Source organism: Malania oleifera, chromosome 9 (assembly GCF_029873635.1).
Source record: "Malania oleifera isolate guangnan ecotype guangnan chromosome 9, ASM2987363v1, whole genome shotgun sequence".
Lineage (NCBI taxonomy): Eukaryota > Viridiplantae > Streptophyta > Magnoliopsida > Santalales > Ximeniaceae > Malania > Malania oleifera.
This window is the reverse complement of record NC_080425.1, coordinates 70,818,969-70,844,095: the sequence shown is the minus strand read 5'-3', so window position 1 is coordinate 70,844,095 and position 25,127 is coordinate 70,818,969. Positions and strand designations below refer to the sequence as shown.

Sequence of the window (25,127 nt, the reverse complement as noted above, 5' to 3'; positions counted from 1 at the left end):
ATTGATTCAAACAAGAATTCTATGTGTCCGCCTGGTATGTCTTACGCACCTACAGTGCTGGGGTCTCACTAGACGAAGTGCAAGGCACATGTAAGCCTAATAATTTCCCAAGAGCACCAGCAAAAACAACCGACATTTATTCTCAAATATAAATAATTATCACAAAAGATCTAATGTAACAATTAATTTCAAACAAGAAAAGCAAAACAACCATTTGAGACTCTGCAAAGGGATAAAAAGATAAGAACAGTATTGCAGGCCTACCTGGGGACCTGTCACCAGCCTTGAATTACTGGAAGATGGTTGCTGTATAGGACGCTGTGGCTGTTGCTCAAATTCCTGTTGTTGCAGTGCAATTGCTAGTTGTAGATCAGAACTGTCACAACAACATGCAATCCCAAAATCATAGAAGGCACGACTGTAGTAACATCTCTAAACATGTAATTTTTTTCTCTCAAGCAATAAAATAAAATAAAATAGTTAACAATTTCTATGAGGAATGTTTAAGGATAGAAATTAAGAGTGTTTAAGATTATCAAAGAAAAAGAATTGCCAAAACCTAGAGCAACCCTCTTGGTTATCAAACTATGAATATATTTCCTTCACAAACTTTCCACTATTATGTTGATACTCTATAGTAACACTACCATGTTAAAATCTTTTTTCAATGTTCTTCAGTACACATATGGCCCAATTTAATTATAGAGGAATTACCATCAGAGATCTATTTACCCTGCTCAAACAAAAGCATGAAAAATCAAAGCACAAGTCAATAGTATAATTACTTGAAATTTGAACCTGCTTGCGCCGAATTATCAATGCTAGCAAGATAGCCCTGGGTGATGGAATTTTATATTAGCTTTACAGAATCCATTAAAGATAAATTTCAAAAATAGATTGTGAATTTAAATTTCAAAAAAATAAATAAAAGATGCATACAGCAGTACTGGCCATGGCATTCTGTTCATCCCATGTGCCATCGGCATGACTTTCTACCTTGAATTCCTTGAAGTTACCAGTCATAAACAATGTATCCCCATTGACCTGAAATGCATGTTGCATCCCAATTATGATTAAGAGAATACTAAACTTCAAGAACATCTATATAAAAGAAACATAGGGGCCGAATCAAATTTGGAACGCTAACATAAAAACATATGATGGATTCAACTGGAAAATGTACATTTGAGAAAATGGAATGTCAATGGATATAAACGCTATTATTTTTAAAGATTTATTGATGCACTGTTTGGCTTATTTCCTAAGGTCCTTTCTTTTAAAAAGCAAAAATGCAAAATATCAAATTTTGAAAAGAAGAAATTCTAAGAATATATATATATATATATATATATACACACATACATATAGACCCTTTGAAAGATAAAAAGCAATTGCTATTGTGTTGTTGCATTCCAACCACTATCACCATCACATCCACCACCTCTGCTAAAAATAGCAATGCCACAAAATATTTCACTTTTAGAGTTCTCAGTAAGATTCACTTTTTAAATTTAGAAAACAAAAGAAACAAAATCAGATCACATCATTGGCTCATCAAAAAGTGCCACTAGAAGCCAAACCAAGCAGAGCCTAGGCAGCCATTTCTAAGACATTTCAGAAGTTCAAGCAATTCACTAATTAATACACTAAATTTCCAAATTAGAAGAGATAAAAACAATTAATTAGAAATTTTACTTCATTTTGACTAAAAATGGAATCAACTGCAAAATTTAACATGTAAGACTTCAATTAAAGTTTAGCATGCTCCGAAGAAAGAAAATTATTTAGCAGTTTCTTACCTCATTTAGTTTTTCCCATACCAAATCAGGCTGATTTAGATATCCTTGGTCAGTAGCTAAAAGAAAAAGTTCACCATCAAACTGCAAATGAGATCATGTGTAAAACATCCCCCAAATTGATGCATCAATAAAGCATGAAAAATGAAAATCTGAGAGTTGTTTCATTTAGTTTGTTTGGTGGCAACAAGTGCAATCTAATCATAGTTCAACGGAAGAAACATTAATAAACTACAGCAAAAGAAACACAGGCTAGTCTGTGACTGACCTTAAACATGGTGCTGAAGTGATTATTACGGAAAAATACACAGAGTTCACGTTCTTTCAGACCATCTTGTAAGCAGAATAGGCTGCAAAATGTATTATTGTGATATAGCAGCCCATAATGCCCAATGCAGCAAGACCGACATTTTTTAAATAGAAACAAAAAACAACAAATGCAAAGATTTTTGAAAAAAAAAAAATGCAAAGTCAACATACCCATAAATTGTCAACTGACTTGCATTGTTCCTCAAAAAGTTCCTGACCAGTTCCCCTAAAACCAACTCAGAAGTACCCAAAAAAAAAAGTTCATTGAATAAATGCTGTAAGTAAATTCAGAAGATGGACATATTTTAATCAAGAAATACAAGAACATTTAAAATGAGTGCACATGAGTAGTAAACAATCTGAAAGAGGATAATCTACAACTTCCAAACCTACCTTCTTGTGGCGTAATTTCATCCTTCAAGCTCAAACTAGTGGTATCTATGGAGCCTTTGTCAGCTTGTTTTGCAAGTACTACCTCACCTTCATACATGGGCTCTCGATCTTCATAAGCAGGGGCTCCTGAATCCAATATGCATTCCTCTCCTTCATATATAGGCTCACTGCCCTCAACACTAGAAGAAAAAGTTTCAGGTGCATCTACCTGCTGCCTTCTGCCACTAGATGAATCAGAATCGGCATTTGGTCCAGATAAGATAGAAGATTCTCCTATATCACAAGCACTTCGATTTTCTGCTGGCTCAGAAATATCAACTGTAGAAGAGGATTGAGTTTGAACTTGTTCCTCCCCTTCTAGAGTATCCGTGTGTTTTTCATGTTTTTCATCCTGGAAAAATGTGTCAATCTTTTTCTCCACAACCACATCATTACTTAATGAACCCTCTCCAGACTCCGCAGTTGAATGATCAATGTCATTGCTGTCAACAGTCTTCGATGATGAACAAACTGCTTCCATAGAAGTCATATCAGAAGATGGCATATCACTAGTGTCATTACCAAATGCATTGCAATCTAATGTGGGTGGTTCATGCTGCTGAATTATTTGATTCTCAACACTAGTGTGCACCACTAATGTATCTACAGGATCTAAAATGGTGGCTGTTTTGGAAGATGTACTTTCATTGGTACAAACATACACATTCTCTTCACTACTATTGACTACAAGAGAATCATCATCTGGGGTTGACCTTTCAGCCTTTGACAATTGCAAAACTCTCAACAGCTCTTCTTCTTCTTCAATGTCTCCTTTTCTAAAATTCTGAATATCAGAGTCTGAACGTGGCGAATCTTCAAAGGATTTACCCCTCGAAAGGGACGGAGATGGAACTCCTAGAGTTGCAGTAGTTGCAGCAGCAAAATCAATACACTCCTCTTCGAGATTATTCTTGTGCTCATCCTCCATATTCTGTGTTTCTAGTGCAACAAGCTCCCCCATAAGAGCATTGTAGGACTTTGAGCCAATTGCATCAGCTGTGTCAAAATCCTGATAAACATGTAAAAAAAATCTATATTCAGACCAAAGCGCAATGTAGTAACACTATCTAAAATATCATCAAAATCTAATCAAGAATGCTGCTCAACAACACTGGTTGAACGATTTTCAAAAAATATAGGCACTACAGTGAAAATTGAGGGGGAAAAAGAAAAAAGCTCACTTTTCCTAGCATCATATATGTTTGGCTAAACAAATGTTTTATGTAAAGATGAAGCTGCTTTTCCTGGCATAATATCTTTTTTGGCTTACAGTAAATTTGTTCCAGAATGGCTGGAAAAACAAACAAGCAATTGAAAAACCAATAAAGAAACCAAGAGGCAACACTGTCCGCAGTATCAAAAAATAAATAAATTCATAAAATATCACCATCATTAGCAATCCTTTCAGATTCATCAACAGTAACAGTCTAATTACGTACTTTAGAACCAAACAAATTACATAACTATGAATATACATATTAATTATTTCGGATTATAGAACTAAACCAATTGCATGCATACATAAATACATAACTACTTAATTACGTGCATATTCAAACCTAACTGACCATAATTACATAATTACATACATAGATACCCAAATTATAGTATTAATTACATAATTATGTAGTTTAGTTTCAAAACAAAGGTGCAACCAATACCATAATTACATACATAAACGAATCAAAATGTCCATAATTACATACTTACATAAATGGATATCCAAATTATAGTATTAATTACATAATTATGTAGTTTAGTTTCAATGAGAGATGCTTTTAACACCATAATTATGTTCATACATAATTATGTGCACATCTAAACCAAAAAAATTACATAATTACAAACATATACATTAATTGGATTAGATAACTGAATCAAACCAACTATGAGCATACATTATAACGTAATTACGTACATACGAACATAGATATCCATATTATACTATCAATCATGTAATAATGCAGTTTGGTTCCAAATTGAACATGTCAATACAATGTATAATTTTGCATATATCCAAACCAAATTGTCCACAATTATGCAATTACATAGATATCTGAATTATAGCATTAACTATGTTATTATGTAATTTAGTGAGAGATGCAATCAATACCATAATTACGTACATACATTTTAATTGGTTTGGATAGTTGAACAAAACCAATTATGTACATAAATAATTATGTAATTACAAACATATTCAAACTGAAATGTGCATAATTACACAATTACATACATAAATATTCAAATTATAGTATTAATTATGTAATCGTAGTTTAGTTTCAAATGTGAGGTGCAGTCAATACCATAGTTACATATAAACATATATATGAACAAGAATGGTAAATGGGTTGATGGGTCGAGATGCTACACCCATTTTCACTCATTTAATTTTTAAGTTTAAATGGGTATAATTATATGGGTGTTCACTAACCCATTTATTTTAATGGGTATGTTTGGGTTAATGGGCATGCATACTAATTTGCCACCACTGACTGAAGGGGACCCTATCTGGATGATTACCCAACAAAGACTAGTGCAATTTTTCAAGTAGCATAATTTTTTCATCTACAGTGTCTAAGCAAAGGGATATAGCTTGGGGATCAAATGGGGAGGTCCTATCAGAGTTGGAATCAATGTTTTTTATTTCTACAAACGCTAAGAAGATTAAATTTGCAAAAGTAATATTATTTTTGTTTGAAAAAATAAGAATGCTGTTAAAAGATATAAAAATGTTCATATAGAGGACAAGAAATCCTCCTAAAAAGAAACAAGCCAACTAAAAAATAATCAAATACAAAATCAAGATAATAAAGATTGCGAAATCATGCTTGAAGGCTGAAAACATTTTCCCTAAAAACAACCAGCCACAAACACCCAAATAGAAACAATATATTTTATACTCAAATCTCCTTCCAATAAAAAGGTGTACATTCCATTCCAAACAAAACCCCAACAAAACCCCAAATACTGCGTATCTCCAAAGTCGACTAACATCCTTACTCCTAACAAAACCCCTAGAGATTGTCAAAGAATCTTCCACCAACTCCAACAAACCCAATTCTCTCCAAGTAATCCAAACATCTATTCCAAACACCCCAAGTAACCAAACAATGGGAGGGAAATATCAAAGCATGAAGTGCAACCATCTAGGGGTAATGCCTAAGAAAAAATCTTACTTGAAAGTAGATTGTTCGTGTTAACTGTATTATGAATCAACAAATGAACGCCTTAATCCTATAGGGAACTTTGGCCTTCCAAAAACTTCAATGTTCTTTTTTTGGAACCAATTAGATGGCCAAAGAAGGATTTACAAGAAAAGACTCCCAATGAACCCAAATCCCAAACCCAATGATCCCTCTAAGATGACAAACCAAATAAAAGAAGAGAGCTCCTCCACCTCCCTATTATTAAATACCTAGAAAAAAGAAAATCCCAGAATTAGTATCCTCAAAGACCATAAAGGAAGAAGTAGCCACATTATAAACCATCGAATTAAAAAAATATGAAGAGAAGTAATAAATATTGCAGTATCACCCCACCAGAGATCCACAATCAAATATAAGAACCATCACCCATTTGATATTTGGTGAAAGGGATGACTCGAGTAAATATGTGAAATAAACCTCCAAAGACTCAAAAGAATATATTTTGCCCATATTTGCATTTTCACCTATATCACAAATTTATTTATTTTTTTAAGTTTAAAAAAAGATGTTTCCCTAAAGAAGAAAGAATAAACAAAAAGGAGAATAAGAAATCATCTTATGAAGAAAAAAGAACCAAATCATAAAAAAAAATAAACAATCAAAATAACAAAGCTTGAAAATCTCTCTGTAGATACAAAAAACATAACCCTTTAAAACAACCAGCAGCAGGAGACCAAAGTGAATTCAAACAGCATTTCCTATCCTAGAGAAAAGAACAAACTATCTTTCTCATAAAGATGCATGCATTATGTTCCAATCAAATACCGCCAAAACTGCAAAAACACCACATATTCAAAAAGCCAAACCACACTCATACCAGAATTTGTATGGGAAATAGCCAAAAATATCCCCCATCAATTCCGGAAAAATTCAGTTCTCTCTAAATGAACCAAATTTACTCTTAACCGTACAAGAAAAAAAGAACACCATGAAAAAAAGGGGGGCAGATATGGAACTGTCAAAATATAGAGTACACACATCCAGTGATACAGAGATGAGGCCTTCAAAGGCCTCTTACTCTGCAACACATTGTAGGTGTTACCTATATTAAGAAATATTGACCAAGTAAAAGCCATGATCTCAGAGGGCACTTTCTTTATGCAAATACTACGATGAAGCGATCATGTCAGTACAAATCAAATCCAAAAAAAATTTACAAAAATAAACCCCAACAAATCTAAAATTTAAGACTGAATATCCCCCATACTTGAAGGACAAAATCCTTCCTATAAAAACAACAAATGAGAGAGCTCTTCCACGTCCCTATCATTTACAGACCTATGAAAATGGAAAATCCAAAGAGATACTTTGCCCATTAGAAATGAAAAAGGAAGAAATAAAATGCACCAAGGATGATAGAAACAAGGAAAATAAATGAAAATTGCAAAATCACCCAACCAAATATCTTACCAAAACAAATGAAAGGTACAATGGGAAAAAAGAGAGTAGGCCACACCACCAAGAACTCTCAAAGAACATCTTGTTCCCAAATTTGCATCTCATCATTTAGCTGTATACCAAACTTACTTTAATAACTTTGTGTCAAAGAGAGTTCTCCTCTAAGGGAAATTGCCAAAGCCATTACCCCTTAAAAGTCATGTTTTTAGACACCAACTTACTAAGATCCAAATCCCCACCCTTCTTAGACCTAAAAACAATCTCCCAACTGACCAAATAATCCCCATCACCCCAACTTAAACCAAAGGAAATCTCTCGAAATTCTCTCAATTTTTTTTTCAGCAACCATCGCACAAATTCTAAATATAGACAAAGAATAAGATAGGCACAGAATGGAAAGGGATACCAGAACGATAAGACTAGTTATACTATCACTTGAAGAAAATAAAGCCCCCTTCAACCCATCAAGACGCTTTAACACCTTCTCCAACAATGGATCCCAAAAACTTAGACCCAAGATTACAACCCAAAGAACCCCTATATAATTCAAAGCTCATTCTTATGTACCGCGCCCCGCTAAAAAGGCCATTTCCTAAGATCTATTAGAACTAAAAGATTAATGAGTGCAAAAGATTAATGAGTGCAATCCATCCCTCTCCCAAAATTTATGTTGAACCAAAAACCCGCTCATGAAGTTGCAAAATAAAGAAATAACGCACATTGAAAAAACAGGGTCCCTATGATCACCTTAAAAAACTAGTATGACAAACTCAAGATGAGAACCATCATTCCCTCACTCCCCACCCAATTCCCCTCATGAAACCTCTATCCATAGCCCTATCTATCAATCTACTCAAGACATCAGCAAGAAGACAAACAATGCTTAAAACCCTTGAAGCCTTAAACCATGACTTAGGTTCTCCATCAATATTTGGAAAAAAATGCATAAGACAAACATCCCCTTAACCAAGCCTTCCACTTCTGATCAAAACCCTTTCTAGGAAAGATATATCCAAATATTTCCAACTAACCAATCATAAGCTTTTTCCATATTCAATTTAGATATGACCCCCATTTCTTTCCCCTGACTTGCATCCTCCACAACCTCATTTGCAACTAGGATAGAGTCCTCAATCTATTTAGGACCTACAAAAAGCACTCAAGCTTGAGAAATAGCATCTCCAAACACAAAACTCAATCTACCCACAAGAAACTTAGCAATAATCTTACACACACAAGGTTGATAGGACGAAAATCAAACACAAGGTTGATAGGACGAAAATCAACAACCCTAATAGACCAACTCTTTTTATACACCGAAGTGTTCAAAGTCTTTAATACTTTTGTCCCCCAAAATCCCGCTAAAGTAAAAATTATTAGTAAGTCTTCAAAAAATCCTCCCTAATCACATCCCAACGATCCTAATAAAAAGTTGAATTAGAACCATCTGGCCAGAGCATTATCCCTCTCCAATCTCCATCCCAAGCACAACATTTCATACTCCTTTAAAAGCCCTTCCAACCAAGTAAATAGATTCCATTCCAAACCCTCAAACAAAAGCCTACAAACATCCTCCTTAGTATATAGATTTTGAAAAAAAAAAAAGTTGCAATATCATAAGCAATCAAACAAGGATTAGTAAGCAAGGTGCCCCAATTCAAATTCCCTAATCAAGTGTTGTCTCATTTTTCCATTAGCCAGCCTATGAAAATACTTTGAATTACAATCACCCTCCTTATTTTAATTTTCTTTTATCTCAAACTCCTCACTTCCCTAAAAATTGCCTCCTTTAATTCATTTTTCAATGGAACCCTCTAGGTCACTTCACAATCCAAAAGACTTTGTTCTTCCTTTTTCCTATCTAACAAAACAAGCTTGCCAAAAATGCTTGTTTTCACCCCCTAATATCCCCAAAAGCTACAATATTCCACTTCAACCCCTCTTTAAGACACTTGAGCTTTTTCATTGACATAGCCCCTCTCATACTCCTCACTCCTAATATTATTAATAGAGTGATGCAGGGATAGCATCAAGGGTCTGCAGCCATAGGAGAAATAATAAGAAGTTGAAGAGAGGAAGGAAGGGAAAGAGAGGAGATACCCAGAAGGAACTCATGTTCAATTCCAATTCTAATTCAACAATAACTGCTTACTACATGGCTTTCACACAATTTATAAGAAAACCTCTAAACACATGAAATTACACACATAAACCTAAAACTACATTGCATTACAAACACACCCTTAGAATAAAAAAATACTACAACCAAGCCCCCAACATACATAATCCTAATACAAGAAAACTACACTCACATACTTAAAAACAACTAACTAAGCACATTTGAACTTCAGATCCAGTAAACCATTGATCTTATTCTTCGACATAGGCCTCCAAACTGGGTTGAAATGATCCATCTAAGTACCCGATTCTCGTCCTACATCAATTTCCTCCCTTAGAAAAGAACTCAACACCATCAAGTTGGGAAAAGCACCAAGGAGCCCATCACCATGGATAGAATCATCTTGTTTCATAAGAAAGAAACCAGTGGTATGCTTCAACTTGATGAGAGGAAGAATTTGTGATGGCATCAACTTATACGTCTCATTGTCAATGGAGAGGGAATCAGAATTCTCATATCCATCATGCTTCACCTTCCTATCAAATAACCACGGTCGGCCCAAAAAGATATGATAAATTTTTAGAGAAGGGAGATCACATTGCATTGTCTACATAATGGAACCAATATTGAAGGTATGAAAGCAGCGATCATGGACTTTTAAGTTGGTATTATTCATCCAAGCAATTTTGCATGGTTTGGGATGAGGCTCAACTTCCAAATTTAACTCTTCATAGCTTCTTCAGAAATTACATTTGTGCAACTACTAGGATCAATAACAAGTACAAAGCTGTTTTTGGCATATCGCCTGAGTTTGAAAGATGTTGGTCTGCCTCCAATCCTCTATTTCTTTAACCTTGTGGGAAGAGAACGTACATCGAAGTACTAAACAAGTTTTCACATTGCCATCATCATCTAAGTCACTTGGAATTTCTATTTTAGCTTCAACTACTTGAGTGTTATCATCATCATCATCTTCTTTTTCAGCAATAGCCATGAATTGGTCAGGACATTAGGCAGCTCGACATACAAAACCTTGACATTTAGAGCATTTGAGTGATGGTTGGCTCTTATAAGTTGTTCCTGAATGCTCTTGGCTCTTAGAAGTTGTTCCTAAATGCTCAGGAGTCTTCCAGCCAGTATTAGTCTGAACACTTTTACCCAATTGCTCAACTATCTTCTCTCGTGCAACTCCACTTGTACTCTTCTCAAACCAAGGGGTTGATGTGGCTCTAGGAGGATTGCGTTGCATGCCCTCCTCAGTCTAATTGGCAACTTGTGTTGCATTCCAAACTGTAATGAGAAGACAATGTAGCAAGTTAGAAGGCAATAGCTGGCTTCAACCCTTTCCTGTACAAAGCTATCATCACATTCTCTTTCCATTCTATATCAGCATGAGTAACCAAATGATAGAATCTACTAGTGTATCCCATCAATGTCTTTTCTTCTAGCTACAAATCGAAGAGTTGGAGATGATCACGCTACTGATAATTCGAGACACAAATTGCTCCTACATGGCCCGCTTCATTTATCCCATGTTGTAATTTCACCAGATCTCATTCTTCTAAAGATTTCCTATAGTTTAATCCATCAAATTCAAGCAGTTCCCTTTAAATTTGATTCCAACTTTATAGCCTCATTGATGTCATACCATCAGAAATATAACTCCAAAGAATACACCCAATCATCAAATTCACCAGGAGAATCTTCACCATTAAAATATGAAACTTCTAGTTTAACTCCCTTACTCAAATGATTATTTCAGCCTTCACACAACTCAATAAGTATGCACGGCAGCAGCTATTCCACCATCTTGTTTGGTAGGAAATTCCATGGGCCTTTTACCCAAGTGCAACTTCGGTTGTTAGCCTATAAAAAGCATAGGTAATGGTCTCCAAGGCGTTTTCCATGTTCTGTACCATACCAAGTAACAATTCCACCTTTGCAAACAATTCAACATTGGCCACCATGATGCAATTATATGATGCAAATCACAAGCTTCACTCTCAATTATTTACCAGCAATCTTCAAGGCACTTTTAATCTTGAGTATCATGTAAAAATGAAGCAAATTCACTCACAAAACTCACAAATGCAGCAGTAAAACCTGATTTCCAATGCTGACAACAGCAATTTTTTGCTTCTCCTAGCAAATTATCGCACTTACTCACACAATATCAAGTCTAGAACCAAAATACCATGCTGCAAATCAAAATTTGAGGAAAAAATATCAATTTCTCGCAAGATGGGAGAGTACAGGGCAATCAAGGAAATTTCCTCATGTGTGTCACCAGGGTGTGGGGTGAGTATGTTGCCAGTGGCGACTTTCCGATGATGACACTTCGGTCGAAGGGGATCAGGGAATGGGGAATGCATTGGTAGTGTTGGTGTGTTAAAAAAAATCACCAAAAGTTAGGGAATCGAGGGCTGATGGCTGGAATTATTTGGCCGGTGCATGGGGTTTTTCCTGGTGGTCAGACAACTAAGAAAATTTAGGGGCTAGGGTTCAGGGTCTGACTTCAATGGGATGGGTAGTGTTGCACAACGGTGTCTGGAAAGTGGTATTCAAACAAATGAGGATGCAGCTGGAATTTCAGAAAAAGTTCAGAAATGCAGAACTGCTTTTTTCGTATTTTTTTTTTAATATATATATATATTGAAATTTCAGGGCAGAAAAGAATTCAGGGTGAGAGTAAAGGAAGAGAAACAGCAAGAGGAGAAGAAGAAGGAGGGAAGTTACAGAACTGTGGGGGGAAGGAAGAAGAGAGGAAGAGGGGGAAGAATAAGAGTGAAAGGAAAAGATGGGGAAACTGAAATGGAAGAAAGAGATCGTTGTTGGGCTCTAATACTAAATGATGCAAAGCAGCATCAAAAGGTCTGCAGCCATGGGAGAAATAATAAGAAAATGAAGAGAAGAACGAAGGGCAAAAGAGGAGAGGGGAGATACCAGGAGGAAACTCAAGTTCAATTCCAATTGAAATTCTACAATAACTACTTACAACATGGCCACATGGGTTTCACACACAATTTATAAGAAAGCCTCTAAACACATGAAATTACACGCATACCCCTAAAACTACATTGCATTACAAACACAACCCTTAGAATACACAGATACTACAAACAAGCCCCCGACATACATAATCCTAATACAAGAAAACTACACACATACTTAAACAACTAACTACACACATTTGGGTTTCGGACCCAATAAATCATTGACCTTATTCTTCAACATAGGCCTCCAACTTGGATAGAAATGATCCATTCAAAGAGCCGCTTCTCATCATACATCATAGAGACTAAAAAGAATGATGATCAAGCCATATGTTTTAAAACTGAAAAAGAATAGGAACCCATTTCACCTTGCTAGAGTATAACAAAATACAAAAATGATCTAGTATCGGTCTAGAAAAAATAATACATGAAAGATAAAGAAATTTATCCTCTCACTCATTTAAAAAAAAAATTAGACCCATTAAAGCTTAAAGGAGTTCACCTCTAAGGGAAACCAGCCATGCCTCTTTTAAAAAAACGCATTTTAGCACCAAGTTAGTAAGACACGAAGCCGCTCTACCTTAGACCTACGAACAGCCTCCCAATTTAGCAAATAATGATCCCTCTTTTCCCCAATCCCTCACAAAAGTAAATCACTCATAATTTTCTCAATCATTTTCTCCAATGCAATAGGAATTCCAAGGAAATAGAAGAAATAAAGAGGGTTGTAGAGAGACACGCCTAATGAGAGCGATAAAAAAGAATAGTGCCCCACCACCATTCAGTATCTTAGACGTTAGCCACCACAAGATCTCAAAAAGCTAAAGACATCAAGCTAAGGAAGCCAACTCTAAAGCCCCATCAAAACCAAGATTAATAGCCCTAATCACACTATTCCAAAACCTAGATATCCACTAAAAATTTCAAGAATCATATGAGCAAACAAAAGGACTCCATGATAATCTAAAAAAGGTATGGTATCATATACAAAGTATAAACTGCAATTGAGACGGCATCACCCCTTTACTTCCGAGTCCAATCTTCTCACAAACTCCTGATACACAAGCTTATCAATCAATCTAATTAAGGCATCAACAATAAGGACAAAAAATAAAGGAGACAATGGGTCCCCCTGCCTAACACCCCCCAAAGCCTCAAACCATGACTAAGGTTCCCCACTAATAATCAAAGAGAACAATGCATTCAATAAACAACACCTCACCCAAGACCACCACCTCTCACCAAACCCCTTCTTAATAAAAACCTTCGCCGAAAATTTCCAACATGATTATTGACTTTTTGAAAATCCAGCTTCAAAACAAGTTCTCCTTCCTTCTGCAAGCATCTGAACTCTTTGTATCTATCAGCAAAGAAAAATCTGAGCATAAGAAATTGTGTCAAGATAACACCAACTTCAACCTACATGGATGAACACTGGCAATAATCTTGTACACGCTAGTTACTAGGCTAATAGGACAAAAATTTACACACAGGGCAACCCTTTCAAGGCAAAAAATTGATAAACATTGTGTTAACAAGAACCTCATTAAAATAAACTCATTAAAAACCTTCAACACATCCCCACCCCCAAACACATCCTAATAATCCTAGGGAAAAACGTCATAATAAAATCATCCAAACCCAAAGCCTTATCCCTCTCCATCACAAACACAACAGCACTGCTTCCTCCTCAAAAGGCCTTTCCAACCAAGACAATGGCCATTAGAAATAGGACTCCAATCAAAAACATGGATTGTATGCCTCAAACAATCTTCCATGGTATAAAGAATATTAAAAACTTGTAAACTCTCAAGCAATCAAACGAGCTTTTCTAATAACCTCCCCCTCCCTTGATTCCGATTCCCTAATCAAATTACATTTCTTCTCTTCTCATTCACCAATTTATGAAAAATTGTGCAGTTACAATCACCCCCCTAACCCATTTAAGTCTTTTGCCTCCACCTCCTCACCTCCTTAGACATCAGATCCTCCAACTCATTCTTCAAAGCAACGCACTTCACAACCTCCATGTTTGAGAGCCTCCCTACTTTCTCTTGTTCCATCCAAAGAATCAAGATCTCCAAAATGCTAGCCTTGTTAACCATAATATCCCCAATCCAATTCCCACTACTTTAACACCACTTTTAAGTCTCTTAAATTTCTTTATAAACCTAAAACCCTCACACTCCCCACAAAACATTCAATGCAATTTTCCCTAACCAAAAAACGAGAAGAATGATGAACAATCCAAATATTCTCAAAACAAAACCAGATAGGACCTCACTTAACCTTACAGGCAACACCTTGGGAGAGATTGGAAAATCCATCCTACCACTCACACAAAACAGGAACTTATCCAAACAACTAGCAACCACCCTCACCCTCCAATTGACCAAGTAAATAAAGTGTTTTCCTAAGGAAGATCCCTCAATCCACATTTCCTAGTAAAACAATCAAAATTCTGCACACTTGAAATAAACCTAAGACCCTTATTTTCTATCAAAAATATAACTACATTAAAATCACCCCCGAAATCCACCTCGGAGAACAAAAGCCAAACACGGCACATAATCATCCCAAAAGTAAGAACAAAGTATAGGCCTATTAAAACCATAAAATGGGGTAAAGCACCATTGAACCCTCCCTCTAACTTCGGACAAACCAAAAGAGAAAACACAATGGGATTCTTGTGTGGATGATGGAGAATCAGAGTTAGCTCTAATACCTATTTGATGAAGGAGAGCCAAGGAGATGAGAAGGTACGGAAAAATAGACAATGTAGATAGAATCATAAAGGAAATAAGGAGAGGAGAGAGAATAAAAAGAGAGGGGGAAAAAAGACAAACTTAAGGGAGAGAAGAGGATGAAGAAGAGATATGCAAGCAAGTGGGATTGAACTTTGAGGCAAGAAATAACAGCTCAGGCAATTCAATCAATCCAAATTAGTAATCCCTTACATCCCACAAGCCCATATTTAGAAGCAAAATTGATCCAAATTTATGATCTCTTGCACCTATATTTATAGGAAACTAAGAAACCTCACTTCAATCCTAAGACACTTATAAATTGTTCAAATGGCGACAAAAGTCCTCCATCACTAATTGAATAGGAACTAAAGGTTCCAAGTAGGCCCCCACATTGCTCTTAAACTATAAATAAAGAATTTTTTTTCTTCAACATAGTTATAAAAGGGAGAGGAGTGGGAGTGAGAATGGAAGTAGGTGTGAGTGAATGTGTGAGAGTGCAGAAGCAAAGAGATGTACACATGTATAAATATAGATATAAACAAATATATAATTCGGAAAAAAATATATGTATAAACAAGTGTATGTATCAACATCACCCCACAAACTAAAACAATTACGCAATATGGAAGTTTCTCCAAACAATGCCAAAGTCATTGCAATATTATAGGGTAATTCCATCACTATTTAGACGTACTTTCACACCTTATTTTGTCATTTCAACCCTATTTCCTGTAAAGGGGATGCGCCGCATTCTGAAGCCAAATTCAATAATTGAAAGGGTAAAATGATTGTTAAATTATAATTCAAATTAACTAGCACAACTCTGCAATGATGGCTATGTCTAATTACTTCAATTCAACAAGCTATCATGGGTAACCACTTCATTAGTGTTTACATTGGCAGAGGAAGGGTGGGTAGCTCCAAGAAAGGTTGGAGAGCTGCTTTTGGTTAATTTAAAGGGTTTTTTAAAGAACAAGAAATGGTAGAGCTCTTTGGAGTGTGGCTGTTTTCACCATCCTTTGGACCTTGTGGATTGGGAGGAACACTAGGATTTCAACCTGCTTATCGCTTAAATTTCCTCGCCTCCTTTTGACTGCACTCTTTAGTTTTCTTTCAGGACTATCACTGTCCAATTCCATAAGAGACAGAAGGGCAGCACTTCTATAACTTTTCGGTTCTTCTTTGTGGTATTATAGATTTTCTTCTTTTATAGTTTTCTGGGGAGGAATTCTTGTCCTCAAAATCAGGTACTCCAGTTCTCAGTTTCATAATATTGTCTTCTTTTATCGAAAAATACACTGGTAGCTACTTCATCATGGTAATTACTGGCCTTATTAAAGCAAGTAGTTATCTTTCTAATGGCTCAAGAATCACTTGAATTGTACAAGAAATGAAAACACCATGAATTAAGCATGTTTCTTTGTCTAAAATATGACCTACTCTTTGACCCTAACTTTAAACTACATGGAACTTTCCAGTGATTCTTAACTCAAAAGAACTTTCCATGGGCACATCAAACACTCAAAATTAGAAAGATATTATAAAGATATGATTTTTTAAACTTGTTCCTCACATAATTTGCATTTGGAAGAGCTGATTGATTGACCTTTGCTCAATATATTGATCATTGCTTCTTTAATTTTTAGTATTTTGTAGTGAAACCAATTTCATAAGATTGTACACGCATAAAGCTTTCTAACAAATCCAGGATCTCCTTGGATGAGAATCAAAGTTGGCTTGTATGCAGGCACAGGAACGCCAAGATTTTGCCAACTTCCCTTTTCTTGATAGAAAAAGAAATAAATTAAGGAAGAAGAAAAGAGAAATTACAACCTAAAAAACAGCCAAGATTTTGGCAACCTCCCTTAATTTTCACCACCAAGCTCAGCAATCAGATTTCGGATCTTAGTCAACATTTGGTATCCATGTGATTGCTCATTGCCTGTTTTGGTTTTTTTTTAAACATTAGATAAAAATGTTATTAAATACCAAAACAATGTACAACAGGATGAGGACAAGGCATCCCCTAGGAACAATAAGCAACAACCAACATTATTACAATAAAGCTGCCTTCCAATCCCTTGGAAGGTCGGACAGCGCTAACTCCTCCCCTCCCCCCCCCCCCCCACCGCTAAAAAAAAATTAATGAACTGGCCCAAAAAGAAGCCAAGAACACTATTCTATCCCATAACAAACAAGAACTAATTGTGCGACCCTTAATATTTCTCGTGTTCCTCTCAATATAAAAATTTCATGAGATAGTGAATACTGCACCACTCTGTAGAATGCAGCCCTTTCTACTTAAGCCAAAACCCCAATGTCACACGAGCAAGAGATCTCCCATATTTTAAGGCACCGCCCAAAGCTTCACCAAAGAGATGAGAGCATTCCAAAATGGGATACCTACAATATGGAAAAGTGAGGCATTTGTTTTGTTGGATTGGCAACACAGCAAGCACATGTCAACACTGAGAGACATGTACGGCCTTCTATAACATATCATGCATGAAAAATCCTATTGAGCATCATTGAAGGTTTGAATCTTCCAATTACCCTTAGGTAGTGTTTGTGAGTACGGATTTTGGACCTTGGATCTGGATTTGGGTGGATTTAGATAAATTTCAATACAATTTTATACTATATTTTATCCAAATCCAATACAACTCCAAATCCAAGGCCTCTCGAACCAAACATAGGGTTAGCCTTCCAAATGATGTGGCTCCAAAGGAAAAAAAATTGGGAGAAGTGGTTTTTAAGAGATGAAAAAAAAAAAGGATAGCATCAAAAAATACCTTCCTAAACTCTCTCATCTTCCTAATGTAAGGAAGTAGGAACAAAGTGGTCAGTCCAACATAAAAAGCAAGGTGGTCAGCTCATCGACCTCTTTCCTACTAAGATTTTTGAAAAATGAAAGTCCCATTAAAGAGAGGACCCTCAAAAAGAAAAAGAATAAAAAAGAGCTTATAGGTGCATTGTGGAAAGAAGAAAGCTTAAACAAACAAGGCACCTTCAGCTCCAAAGAGTCCTCACCCACCCAAACATCCTCCCAAAAGTAAATCTTGTAGCCATCTACCACTTTCAAGTGGGCAAGAGGAAAAAAAATGGCATGGCCCCTATCCTCTAGTCACCTACCCATTCAAATGGAGCCCATACTAACTTTTAATCACCTTGTGCCACAGGGAATTCACTTGCAAAGTTCTCCATAACCATTTACCAATTATGGATATGTTTTTGGATACCATATTGCAAAGCCTCAAATCTCTTTTGAAATTGGATCCTCAAAGAACCTCCCAGCTAACTAGATGGTCTCTCATACTCGCCCGAAAACCTGATCAAAGGAAGTCACGCATCTGCCTATAAAAAGCCCTAACAACATTCTAGAGCACCTAAAAAAAGAAAAGATACAAAATAGGGATGTTCGAAAGTGATGCACTAATGTGTATGTCACTACCCTTGAGAGATAAATGTGCCATCTTCCATTCCTCTAATCCCCTATCCACCCTCATAATCATAGGGTCTCAAAAAGGCAAGGAATTTGGCTTGCACCCAAGAGGGAGACCAAGATAAGGAAGCAACCACTCAAGGGAAACACAAGCCACCAAAGTTTTAAAACTCTCTGAATCCCTAACACCAAAATTTACTAGCAACCCCACTTGGACAATTTGATTTTTAAGCCAAAGATATTCTTGAAGATTTTTAGCACGATAATAACCTTATGAAATTTAGCAACATTTCCATACGAAACAACTTGGTATCATCAACTTGGTAACATTAACAAACTTAAAAGATGAGACACCTTCAGCATGCAAAAGTATTCTACTCGAAAAATCCACTACCAAGGTGAACAAATATAAAGACAACAAGTCTCTTGACTATGCCCCCGAATAGCTCTAAGCCACTCATTCACCATTGGCAAATTGGTCTAACTCAAGCAACCTTTGATCCCCTTTCTCTACACCTCCCAAAACCTTTCGTGCATATCACTTTATCCAAGAAGCCTCTAGTTACAACATCATATAGGCAATCTCAAAACCTAGTCTAAATAAAAGCCATTTGCCTCTTCCCCCCTTCCCCAAAAAAAAAAAAAAAAAAAGCACCATGTTAGCAACAAGCACAACACTAAGATTTGTCTATCTCAAATAAACACAAACTATGCCGCAGTAACTATATCCCTCAAACTAACTCAAAGTCTCTCAACTAAGACCTTGGAGAGAATCTTATAAAGTTTAATGATGGGTCCGATGTCCCTCACTCTCAAGGATCACTCTCCCCTAGGAGACTAGGACTAAGAAGGTAGAATTTACACTATTGCCCACCAACCCATAACAATGAAACTCCTCGAAAAACCTCAAGATGCCTTCTTGCAAGACCTCCCAATCCACCTAAAAGAAACCGTCGTGAAACCATGTGGATCAGGAGTCTTATCCCTACTCACCTAAAACACCGTTTTAATTTTTTCAGCCTTAAAAAATCTCTTAAGCCATTGACTTGAGCTCACCTCAATGGAGCTCCAATCAAGCCTTTCCACCATCAATTCTAATCAAAAGCTCCCTAGTAAATAGTTGTTTGTAAAAGTTGGTAATCTTAACCACAAAATGAGAGTGTTCTGTAACCAAATTCCTTGAATAACTCCAACTCCTTGATGAAACCTTCCACCCCTTGAAAATTGCAATCCCCCTCTTTGACCAATTTCACCATCGTTTTCTAGTGCCAATTCATAACCTCCCTCAATAAGAACACCTCAAAATCATTGCAATAAGTAGACCTCCTTGCCCATGCCTCCCCTCATTCAACAATCCACACTCCTCTTGCCTATCGAAACCAACACCTCAAGGTGTTGTCTTTTGTTTAGTTAATATTCCCAAACATCTCTTTATTCCATTGTTTCAGCTTCACCTTAACATACTCCAATTTTTTTATCAATTAAGACCCTCCCACCCCTGAACGGCTAAACCTAGCACTCACCCCCATCATTCTTTCACACACTCCCAAAAGGGGCGATACGTCAACCACATGTTCTCAAAACGAAAAGGGTGTCTCCACTGCAATGGTTGGGCTCAAGAGGCAGAGAGCAGTGGTAAGAGGAAGGCCTAGGTAGCATTTCCTATCTTCCCACATGTTTATAAACAAGAATTTGTTAGTACAAAAGGTAGCATGTCTATTAGGACAACCAAGTAAAGTGGCCATTGCTTAAAGAAATGTCTCTACGCCTGCAATCCTAAATAAGAAAATCAAACCTCCTCATACTCATGGAGATCCTCGACCCCCCAATTTACTACCAGAGCTACAAATAACATTGAAATTCCTACCACAACACAATGCAAACTACAAAGGCCAAAAACACATACTAACTCATCAAAGAAAATACTCCTCTACGAGGACAAGTTCGGATGCAAACTAACAAGAACCCCCAATCCCCAAAACCTCTAATATCTTACAAGACTAAGAAGAGAAAGACCCCTTAAGGCAATCCATAAAGGAGGTCATATCCTAAGCCGCAATTTGATCCCCAAATACCCCAATCAAAGGCAAAGCCACCCAATTTTTGTCCCTAAAGTACAAAATAAGTCTAAGAGGGAAAGTATCGGCTTCCCTCATCTTAGTCTCCTAATAATACAAAATGTCAAGGCCTCAAGACTGACCTTATTTACCCTAGCGCTCTAGCATTCCAAAGAAACTTAACCTTCATTTTACACTACTAAGGACCCTTATGAATTGCCTCGCTTGTAGTTAAGGGATGAGCCAACCTATCCAACTCCCTTACCCAATTTCTTATCCCTTTCCTATCCCTAGACTTCTTTTTCCTCAACCTAACTCTCTCTCTTCTAGGGCTCACCAATGCCAGATATCTAGCTCATCCAGATCTTGAGCCGCCTAGTTATCCCTCTCAACATCTAAAGAAGTCCACAATTTTGGAGGACTCCTCTTGACTCCCTTTGGCACAAAATTGAGTTAAAGTGTTTATGAAAAGCCAAGAGAACAGGTGAATATTACCATCCAAAAAGACATTATTTGTCTGTGAACCTCTGGAGCTCTAATTTGTCAAAATTAGGAAGGAATTGGGCACAAAAGAATTATCAATGTGGAACTCATCTACAAGTTGGATATTCAAAGAATTTTGGCTAAGATGTTTTCAATTCTGGTCCTCATCCAATGTACCGCTCAAAATAGCATTATCGCAATTATTTTCAAACTCCAGTCCCTACAAAATATCTCTCCTACTTTGTTCCCGTGTCCGCCTCTCAAGCCTTCCTTTGTAAATACATGATTAGTTAGAAGCCCTTCAACTTCAGTAGAGTCAGAATTACGAGAATCATCATCATCTTTCAAAGCTTGTGTCACACTCTTCCCCCTCCAAGTCAGCTAACTACCTCCCATTGTTCAGTGTATTGAATAACTAGCTCACAAATTTAATTTTATTTCGCGAAGTCACATTTAATAGTTTTGTGGTTCCATTACCCTATTCTCCCCTTGTCATTCTTGTCAGTACAAGGCCTAGTTGCTTTCGCTTTAGTGGAGACCTCTAAACAATTAAGCTTGGGTAGCCCCCTCACAAGCACCTCTTTACAACTATACTAAACTTTGATCTGAGCCTCTTTTATCTGCCTACTGATGTTTTCCTTTACTCGCTTGAGGTGTTTCATACAGGCCATCATGCCCTTCCAAGCTTTAGGCTTGGAGCTAGCTATGTTTAACTTAGTTAAGCCCAAACTAGAAACCAAAAGTGAATTCAAACCTATATTTAAACTTATTCCAAAAATGAAGCATGCCTCTCATTTTAAGGCCCATCGTGAAAGTTTGTCTTGCTTTCCAATTTTTAGGTTTCTCCTTTCCTATCCAAGCTAGCCAAAGATCCTCCATTATTAAGGTGCAATTCTTGTAAATGTTATCTCTTGAACTTGAAATTTTTGTTCTTGTTCAAGAGCCACATTCAAAGCATAGCAGCTCCTGGTGGTTCTTTGCTTCCAAGTTGACTTCTCCTCTCCTAACCAACTGAATACCCCCCTTGTGCAGTGTCTTCTCCATCAAAATGAACTCTCCACATGCATTTTCTCTCAATTGAAGCATAACAATGTGATTGGGTGCCCTAAAAATCTTGATTCAAGGGTTCAAAGTTGTCCAAAAAAAAAAAAAATGAGAATAATTCTGGTGCAACCATCGTCATTCCTCCCCGAAAAGGGAGATGAAGAAATGGTGTCCTTTTTATGATGCACCATGATCTCCTCTATCTTCAAAGATAAATAGATTCTTGTTCATCAAGACTGTAGTCTCCTGCCTGTCACCCATTGTTGCTCAAAACCTTCCCTTGAGAAGGTTAGGTGTACATTTGTTTCAAGACAGGAATAGGATGAGGGTGATGATCCTCATTTTAAGAGGAGATTGAGGTCTTGCACCACTCTCACATTGTCATACTTATACAACAGCCATCAATACTCTACCACAGCTTTTTTATCACTCTCAATTTCATTATCTGAAAACAAAGGGGGAAGAGATGCAGTTGCCACTACACCACTCCCATGTTGATTTTCAAGAGATTATGCATGCACGAAGACCCATTCCTTTTTTCACTTCATTCAACAAAGTTTTTGTTTTCTATTTTTAGTTTCTTGTTTCTTGTATATTGTTTTGGTTTTTGGTTTCTATTTTCCAAAATTTTGAAATGATACCAGATACACCTTAATTTTTACTTTGGATCATTACTTGTCCACTAAGGATTAATCAAAACTCTTAAATTAACCATTGGACACAAAGATTATTCTAGACTATTGGATTTTATGCTCAAATATTAAGGATTAATTCCAACCATTGGTTCACACCCCAAAAGGTCTACTAGGGCATCCATAGGGACATTCCAGAAACCCTTGAAGAATATCCCAAGCAAAGTTCTGCTAAATTGCGTTTACAAAATTTTGTCCAAAAAAGACAAGTTCACAATCATCCATCTTTTGAGGTAAGTAATTTGAGGATTTGAGGCATTGTTTTTAAGATATCCAGGTTTTGATTCCAAAGGCATAAGTAAGCAATTTGGTTTTCAATTTCGAGGGCAAACCCATGGTCTATGCCTCCTCTTTGTTCTCTACGAGTTTAAAAGTTCATTTAGTCTTATTTTCATCATGGATAAATTGAAAACTCCTTCTGATTTACTCACTTAATCATTGCATGAAGGCAGAGGCATCAAACCATGGTTGAACATTGATGGCCATATTACCTAGTTATGCTCTCGAGTTTTAATTTGGTAAAAAATTTGACTTGATTGAGAATGGGTTGGAATTCCTTGGTTCACTCAACTCAAAGACTTTTAGCAGGATTAGGCATCTAACCAAGGTCCAATGTACGAAAATTTTGATGAAATTGTTTGATGGAAGAAAGAATATGAGGCGTGGTGTTAGTTTTATGTTGATGAACAAAATAAATTGCCTACCATAACTGTGGAAACTGATCTATGTACTTGATTTGGATTTAGCCTTGTTTGAATTAGCTTGCTTTGCTCTTATTGCACTAGATAGGAAAAAATACTATGCCAAAAATAAGATTAAAAGGTCAAATTGACCACCTCAATTTTGTCACACGATTCTTGAAACCTAAATTCCCATAATAATGGGTGCCATTTTAAGTATTAGAGTCAATTTTTTTTTTGTTTATTCTCCATAAAAGATTATAAGATGGCAGCGCCATGTTTCAATTAATAAGGATTTCTACCACCTAGACACATTAGGTTTGAATGATGACCTAAAATTAAGTTTCTTTTTAAATAAGCACAGTAAAAAGGTCAAACTCCAAAGAACCTTCACCCACTTACAGTGTGAAAGCATCTGGTTCACTGCCCCATCAATTTCTTTACATAAAAAAACACCAATTCACTACAACAAGGCCTCTTTCTATTAAAATGTCAACAGTTAAGACTCTTTCCCAAGAAATTCCCCAATGTAAAAAAAAAAAAAAAAAAAAAACAATTTTAAAGTGCACTCAACACTTCCAAATAGCTTTCCATAGGAACTCTTGGATGCCTACCTCCCCTCCTCCTAAAAGCAGCCTCATATAGAAAGATCTGACTTTAAAGCTACCAGAATTTAATATAGTACAACTGACTTTATCATCATCCCTATACTTCACTTTGTTGGCTTGAACATGGTTCAAAAGGCTAACTCTATATCCCAATATCCAAAAACCTTATAAATCTCAGGGCCCATCAGACCTCACCCCCACCCCCAATAAATATTCAGTTGCTCCCTCATCTCTGGTATTAAAAGCCATCCTAAATAGCCTTGCGACCTTATCTTTTAGTGCAATATCACCACCCCACACCTCCTGCCAAAAGTATAGAGAGCCCCCAACTCCCAATTTGAATCTAATTCTAGCAAAAAAAATAAACCCACCCATGTCTTCTGATATGCTTCCATAGAACAACCCCATGAGGTTTCCAGCTCTTTTTAGCTACCCACCTATTGTAGCCTTCATAATATGTTGAGCCAATAACCATCCCCCATAAACTATCCTTCTTTGTCATAAACCTCCACAGCCACTTCCCAAGTAAAGCCTAATTCACAATTTGAATCTCCAAAACACCTCCTACCCCTCTTTTGATGGCATCTTCATCAGGCCCCATTTCACCAAGGGTGGTTTGGGAGCACCCTCACTTTCTCCCTAAAGAATCTTCTTTGGATACCCTCTATCATTTTAGCCACTAAAACTAGAAAGGGAAAAACCGACATGAAGTTAAGCAGGTAAATTAGCAAGTGTTTCTTTAGAGAATGTCAACCTATCTCTCTTAGAAATAGATGTTGCAAAGGAAGTGCAACGTAGAATTAAAGTTTGGTTGCCTGATGAGATGTCGATAGTACAGGAGGTGTTCTATGAAAATCTTCCTAGGTTCTGCAAGTACTGTCAAGCAGTGGGACATTTGGAAAATCACTGTGGTGTGAGAAAGGAAAAGGAAGGATTAGTGGAAGGAATTTTTAAGAGGGATGCTATGAAGGAGTCTGAAACTGAAGCTTTCCAAATTGTGAAACCTGTGGAAGAGAATAATGGGGGTGGCTCTGGTTCTGGGATGGTGGCAGAACAGAGATGTGTGAACCTTGATTGGGGTTCTGATGACCCTTTTTGTTCTCAATTGAGGGCTTTGT

The 25,127-nt window shown here is 36.7% G+C and overlaps 1 protein-coding gene across 1 annotated transcript in view; it reads right to left on the bottom strand.

The window, feature by feature from the left end:
• The window catches only part of LOC131164707 (uncharacterized), a 36,172-nt gene that overhangs the window by 856 nt on the left and 10,189 nt on the right, over window positions 1-25,127 (bottom strand). Inside the window, exons 5-11 of the mRNA XM_058122116.1 lie at window positions 2,499-3,546; window positions 2,277-2,331; window positions 2,065-2,146; window positions 1,800-1,880; window positions 940-1,044; window positions 786-835; window positions 265-376 (exon numbers count right to left, since the gene is read on the bottom strand). Of these exons, the coding sequence (XP_057978099.1) occupies window positions 265-376; window positions 786-835; window positions 940-1,044; window positions 1,800-1,880; window positions 2,065-2,146; window positions 2,277-2,331; window positions 2,499-3,546 (1,533 nt within the window). The remainder of the gene's footprint in view (window positions 1-264; window positions 377-785; window positions 836-939; window positions 1,045-1,799; window positions 1,881-2,064; window positions 2,147-2,276; window positions 2,332-2,498; window positions 3,547-25,127) is intronic.